Source organism: Lingula anatina, chromosome 10 (assembly GCF_051362555.1).
Source record: "Lingula anatina isolate TDL-2025a chromosome 10, LinAna3.0, whole genome shotgun sequence".
In the NCBI taxonomy this organism is placed as follows: Eukaryota; Metazoa; Brachiopoda; class Lingulata; order Lingulida; family Lingulidae; genus Lingula; species Lingula anatina.
In genome coordinates this window covers 11,592,622-11,599,972 of record NC_141776.1, presented here as the reverse complement: position 1 = coordinate 11,599,972, position 7,351 = coordinate 11,592,622, and the positions used below count along the sequence as shown (strand labels likewise).

General features: G+C 36.8%; 1 protein-coding gene and 1 long non-coding RNA gene across 15 annotated transcripts in view; one reads left to right on the top strand and one right to left on the bottom strand.

Annotated features, from left to right (window-relative positions):
* Positions 1-215: 215 nt before the first annotated feature.
* On the top strand, positions 216-3,791 carry LOC147759591 (uncharacterized). The gene is made up of 2 exons (XR_015331530.1): positions 216-555; positions 1,711-3,791. It is a non-coding gene; the product is annotated as an uncharacterized LOC147759591 (long non-coding RNA).
* A 1,892-nt stretch (positions 3,792-5,683) lies between these two features.
* The window catches only part of LOC106153442 (ATP-binding cassette sub-family C member 5), a 51,777-nt gene continuing 50,109 nt past the window's right edge, over positions 5,684-7,351 (bottom strand). For all 14 annotated transcript variants that reach the window (XM_086996606.1, XM_086996609.1, XM_086996608.1 and 11 more), the window contains one exon: positions 5,684-7,081. In XM_086996606.1, coding sequence (XP_086852732.1) covers positions 7,066-7,081 — 16 coding nt within the window. In that variant the 3' untranslated portion in view covers positions 5,684-7,065. The remainder of the gene's footprint in view (positions 7,082-7,351) is intronic.

The following is a 7,351-nucleotide window of genomic DNA, read 5'->3' as shown; positions in this document are numbered from 1 at the left end:
ACAAACATAACCTCCTTGGCGGAAGTAATTATGCACAAAATAGGTTCCTATAATTTATCGTCAGAGAAGAAAGAAGAGCGCGATAAGTTTAACACATAAGCACCTTTTCCGCGACCTTTTACCGATTGACAAATACGTCCTTCGAAGTAGGTCAAAACACCACTTCCAATACTCGATGAATAGTACTGTCTGGAAGAAATATAGGTCAGTAAACATACCATAGGCTCACAGTTAAGCTTTCGACCGTCCCCAGATTGCACGGTGTTTTAATCCAAGGTGCCGTCACGCGGTGGAGTGGAGAAGATAGCCGATGTCACAAACACAGCTTTTGGAATGATATGGAGCACGTAGACCCCAGCAGGACATCGCTCTTCAAGGTCTTCTGTTAATACTGGTACACATGTATACCCCAGTAGGCCTATATACAAATCAGGTTCCTTATCACTGTTAAAACTTACATGAAGAGGTTGATCTAAGGTCGATGCTGAATGAAAGCTGTGCCACTCTTGAATTTTAGTTTATTTGGGTTATATCACCGCTGTCGCCATCTACAAGGTAAGGAAGCAGTCTGTCATATTATCCCAAAGACTTTTTACTACATAATAGGCCTAGGCCTCTTGAATTTTAGTTTGTTTGGGTTATATCACCGCTGTCGCCATCTTCAAGGTAAGAAAGCAGTCTGTCAAATTATCTCAAAGACTTTTTACTACATAGTAGGCCTAGGCCTACATGTAGCCTACACAGGAGAAGTAGAGGTTCCAGGCCCGTAGCCAGGGGGTTCGGGGGGTTCGAAAAAACCGCCCCTTTTGCTGGGAAAAGGTCTACTCTGGGTAAAAATTGATCTAGGTATGAATTTTTTTATGGGAAAAAGTCCACTTTTTCAAAAAAAAAGAACCCCCCTTTTGAAATTGCTGGCTACGGGCCTGGGTTCATCATATGTAGGCCTAATAACCTTCTAAATTCCAGCGCTGACAGGTATATGGCGTTTCGAATTACAGTGAGCATGTACATGTGTAGACTATCCTACTCTCAGATTTAAGATGCTCTGCGTATTCGAACGTACACCACCGCTTGGCAGCGTAATCAAAACGTAGGCCTATACGACGGACGCCTAAGAACCGTAACAGGCGTGTGTGAAGGCCTACATGTACAGTATGCGTGTGTAGGCCAACATGTACTGTAGCTTATGTGCAGGCCTACGTGTAGGCTACTCGAGGGTTACATCACTATACGTCCCCGGACCGATACTCCCCCGCACCGGTACGTCCCCGCACCAATACTCCCCCGTACCGATACTCCCTAACACCGATACTCCCCCGCAGTAGGCCCTATCGATGCGGGGAGGCAATGATGTGGGGGAGTATCGGTGTGGGGGAGTAACGGTGCGCCTACATCGGCAATTTTACTGGGGATGTAGGCCTATCGATGCGGGGATCTATCGGTGTGGGGTCGTATGGATGCGCATTATACACACAAATTTACTAAGAGGGATAATTGGTGCGGGGGAGTATCGGTGCTGGGAAGTAACGGCACAGGGTCTATCGACATGACCCCTACTCAAGCGCGTAATGAATGACAGCTAGCATTAAAGATTGAACTATTCTTCTTTAAGAAAAATGCTAAAATGTTCTTGTTGAGTTACACCACGGGAATATTTCATTTGGTGTGGACTTTTTAAAATCTATTTATGTATTTTCATTTCTACTATAGGGGCCTAGAGAAACAGCTCCCTTGGCCTACTAGAGTAAAAAAATATGGCCTCAAGTTCACTAACTGGAGTGGTAAGAAAACTTGAAAATCGACCTAAAGATGTTTTGGTTCAGTTGAACATTTTGCAGTCAGAAAAGCTTCAGAATTTGTCCATGTCGTACCTCCGAAGCGAAGACAAACGCAAAATGTTCGAAGACAGCTGGTTGCACGGCAGACACGTGATCGCAAAATGCCAGGATGTAGACGGTGTCCTGAAAGTCCACCAGGTGTTCACAATTCTAGAGGGCGCTGTATGTAAAATGACGAACAATCCCAAAGATGTGGAAGTTTTGATTGAAGTCCAGAATGATGACGGTGGTCATGAAACACGCCGTGCCTATCTGCCTTATCTAAGGTCCGAAAAGTGGAGAGTTCTTCTTGAAGAAAGTTGGGACAGGCGAAAACAGGTCCGAGTAACTGTTGACGAAGATGAGAAAATGACCGATGTTTCTCTAGTAGAAAGACATTAGGACCTACCTGTTTCTTTGACACAACGTACTAATAGATTATGATTACAAAATGATAAAACGAAGAAGAGAATAAGTATAACAAAAGAAGCATTGCGTTATTTGAAATAAATTAAATCATGATTAAACAATGTACTGGTAGGATAAGTGTACACTGTGGCGGGGTATTCAAAATTCTGAATTTACAGTTTCTGTTTCACCCACTTTTCTAATTAAATTGAAAGACTTTAGACTATCAAAATGCTAACATTATTTTTCATATGTTTTGGAATTTTAATTAATTTTAATTTTAATTAATAGTTTAAACTATAATTACGACACTTAGGCCTATATGTGTAAGAGATACATTAGTACCGGTGAAATATTAATGAATCGGTTTGAAAAGTTAAAATAATCAACGCTTTCTTAAAAATATATTTAAATGAAATAATATTGTATGCCATAGTTTATTTATATATATTGAGTTTATATTTTTGTTCAGTGTATTATTGAGAAGAAAGGGTGGAAACATTGAAAAAAACTGCATGGCCATTTCATATCATTTCTGATTATAAATCTACAACGATATGCAGGGCTCCGTAACTCGAAAGCATCGCGCATTGCGACCGAGCGGAAGCGTCTCGATTCCATAACTCGCCCATACTCGCCCCATATAGGCCTAATACATTGTAGCCTCTTTGTCGCAATGCGCGATGCTTACGAGTTACGGGGCCAGATCTTCCAATTGCAGCTGAGGCGTCATCTTCTTTGTCAATCTTTGGGGGAAAACTGCTCAGATAAAAGCATGTAGTTGACCATATAAGGGTAGTGACCTATATGCAGCCGTTTCATATTGGGTGGGACGGTGTCTGGATTTAATTTTCTTCTGGTGCCTATTTTCAAATATGTCCATGCTAAATGAGTAGGGCCTACTTTTTTTTTCTTTAGCAAATTGTAAATGCAGTTTCACCCGTTAAATAATGGCGGGTGTTAAATAGAAAAGGCGCCCACTTTTTGCCTCTCCCTGCTGCTGCCCCTCCCCCATGCTTCTAAATGAACTCACACTTTAGAAAGAGATGTCACCTCTTTAGTACGGAGTGAGCAGGGAACGACGGCGAAACTGTTTGGATATAAGTATCCTAATATATCAATTCAGTTACTTTAATATAACGTTCAGAATATCGCTCTTAGGTAATTAGTAATGATTAAATGTTTGTGCTTTATTTGAAGCTATTTTTACGCACGAATGCTTAAAACTGACGACGGTCTTTTCCCCCAGGTAAAATGTCGTGTGCTCCACATCTTACTATGTTTTTCGAGCAATGAAACAGAAAAGTAAAAGTGTATAGTTGAATCTTATTTGAACATTTTGAGTTTCTGGGTAGCACATTCAACTGAGAGTCAAAGTTTTATTTGAAACATTGCCAAGCAGGAGAAAATGCTGTGAAATGACCCGTTTGAAACCCAGCTGTCGATAAAAAGTTGACAATTTGTAGTTGATTTAAAGAACACAATTAATTTGTAGAAAATTGATGTACTTCTTGTCGCATTTTAGCACGACTTGATAAATAATTATGTCAAACTGCTGTTCATTAAGCTGTGAGCTGATTCATAGCTATATTGGTTTATCATGAGACAGAGCGTTAGACCAAAATTTGGTGACTTAAGGCCACTTAAAGGGCACGTTAGGCATTTTCCGTTGGTGCTAAATGTCAATATCACGCTTCCCATTTAAAGCGCTCACAGCAAACCAATATTTTCCATGTGATTTTTTTTATTTATATAACATAAGATTTTAAAACCTCTTACATCTTGTAAAATTTTATGAATTTCAAATCTAGTTTTTTAGGTTTGCGTGAAGTCCACATTTTTTGGCTTTGAATATATTGTTATCAAACTTTCCAATTTGCCACCGTGACATTGTATAAACTAAGTATTTAAGAGTATTTTTCGGAAGAGCACCAATTAGTGATGTGTATTCGCTTGGGGTAGTCGAAAATTGTCCAAGCTTGGCATATTTTTTTCAACATGGATCAAAAGTGGCTATCTAGAAAGATAACTTTGAAGTTGTAACAGTTAAGGAAGACATTCGTGCGATTCTTGAAACACAAGCACAAAGCAGTTCAAAGTGTTCACTTCTTTGTCAAATGATCCTCAGATCGTTTTATGCGACGGGGAAAATACTTTATATTGATAAAGAAGTAAACTCGAGTCGTTGTTCTGATAAGTGACATATTTTGGCATAATTATTCATAATAATGCAATTTCCATCCCTCGTGAAATCTAATACTTATATCTCATAGCATGCATTTATATATGAGTACGTCTATCTTCAAATGTGTCAATATTTAAAAACCTGAATTAATTCCGCCTCTAACAAAAACGTACGGCTTTGATTTAACGTGCATTTCCTATCAATAATCCCATCAAAACCGATAGTTTTTCACACATTTTTATTATCTACGAATATAACTGGTTTTTTTTTCTCAGTGTACAGTCGGGCAAGTGTAGACGTCATTTATGCTTGAAACGCCTCTTTGCTGAGGCGAAATCAATTGATTCGTTTTCTTTTTATGTTTCAATCTATTTTAGAATCATTCATAATTACTTTAGAGTGTGGCAATTTCTTTAACCTTTTCGAATTCAGATGAAAAGATTTATCATATGCAATCCATTTAGTTAATGTTACAGTACTGCAAATCACAGACGTCAAAATTTTTGAAATTTGGAAAAGGTTTTCAAATAGGGCTTTTGGGGAAATCCTCAAAAGTAACTTCCGTGTACCACCGATATACATGTATTATCATTTTAATGATTCTCATGTATGTGCAAGCAGGGGCGGTTCCAGGATTATTTAAAGGGGGGTCCGGAACGACAGGCCTCGGATGTGAAGCCAACCATCGCGCCCTATACGTGGGGTTCGGGACCTGCTAAACTGCCGTGATAAATTTTTGGTGTTTTGGAAGGCAAACGGCGCCCTTTCGTGCGATTTAGAACTATAATTTAGTTAACCAAAATTCTAATTTCAAGAGGGGAATATTGGTGGGATATATTTTTCAGAAATTAACCAAACGGGTGTGTGTGTGTGTGTGTGTGGGGGGGGGGGGGGGGGGGTGTCAGGACCTGCATTTTTACCTTTGGTTGTAATTTTAAATGAAAGATTATCATTTCCAAGATTTGTGACATCATCATTTACACATACAACACTGACGGAGCTCAACTGTGTTGACATTGAAAACGCAAACAAAATTTCGGGCCTAAATAATTAAATCACTTTTCTTCACACTCCGCAAACTTTTACAAAAATTAATCAGGTTTCTACATGTTAATATGAAAAAAAAAATGAATAATAAGAATGGAGTGTGATTCTATTTCTGCAAATTCTGGAAAAATAATGATGCATAATCGCTTACTTTTCAACCTATCAGTTTCGGCATAGTTTCAGAAACATTCCCCCTTACCAGCAATAAAAACAAACTGTTTATTCAAACTTTTAAAAATAAGTGTTATTTTATCAGCATGATACAATAAACGTTTGAATATAGATAGTTTTTGTAAAAAAGATTCATGGCAAACTAATAAACAGAATGTAAACAGCAATCTTAAATTACTTCCATACAATTGAATATCACCAATTCTTTTTTTATTCCACTAAAAGAGAACAAATCTAAAATCATGCCTAATACTACTTAAATATCTTCAACATGCTTGGTTGTAATTAAATAACAATTAAATAACATACTTGCAAGTCATTATTAAACAAAGTCAATCTGTTTCGAAAACACCTTCCCTTAAAAGGATACAAGTACTTTTTATCTGTCAGGTTATATGAAAAATATGTGAATACAAATAATTTACCAAGATAGAAAGGCAGGATACATCTTACTATACATGAGATTTACAATCAAAATATGGTACAATGCCCTTCACCAAGCCTTAGACAAGACATTCTTTTCAATGGTCCATGACTTCATTTTGGTATACTTAACTAACAAAGGCTTTATGTTAACAAGTGAGTTTAGGAGGGGTGAGATTTTTTGAATGACTATTAAAAAATCACTAAATATTTTTATTCTGTACTGTTACAGTAAGTATATAATGATACACTAATACATGTTTTATTTCCTTATCTATTTATTTTCTTATTCTTTTTTCACACAAAAATGCTGTTTCTCCATCTTAAACTCAAAAGCACAGTTGATCTACTGCAATGAATGATATATGTAAGAATGAGACAATTACTATTGCTCCAATGTCCATAAATTAAGTAAACAATTCACAACAACTAAGTAAAATTAAGATAAATATATATTTTACATGAATTGAATACAAACTAAAAATTAATATATCTCATTGGGAAGAACAATGACAATACACATAATATTCATTTTAACAATTATAAGTATACTACTTTGGAAAATAGAATGAAATATCAGTTTACAGAAGCAAAAAAAAAAACTATCTAGTAAAACTACATCTACATTGATAAATAAATCATTTCTGGAGAGACTTTGCGTAACATTACGTTCCTTTATCACCCTTCTTTTTCACCATAAACAAGAGACCATAAAAAAATCACCTATTACAAAACCCTCATCACTCAAGAAACAGACAAGAAGGCTTTGACCCATAAAGCAAGTCCTAAGCATATGAGACTACTGGCTGGCAAATCTCTCATTGACAACCATACGCTTGTAGTAGGTAATTGTCAATATATGCATAAGTTTTGTCTCAGATGTAGTCTCCTAGTTCCTACTTTAGAAAATGCTGATAAAGCCTCTCTTCCTGTTACACAGTAGTAAGTATAAATACAACCAAAAGTACCTGATTTTGAGCTTCAGCAGAAGCGGATTCCACAAAAGAAGTTGACTTAAAGTTGGTCTTTACTAAAATAATAAAAAAATTGTTAGTTCATTTTGGCAGTACACTAAATTAAATGTTGGTATAATAATACATTTAATTTAAATTAGCAATTTCATTCTCTTTGTGAAATACACATGACATTTCAGTTGAATAGACTACTATAATTGATTTATCTCAGGTCACAGGAGACAAAAGGGCCTTAGACCTCTAGGATAAAACAAACTTTCAGTCTTAGTTTCTTTTATGATACTGACTTGTGTATTGCACTGGTGAGCCTGAGTAACCATGCCTCG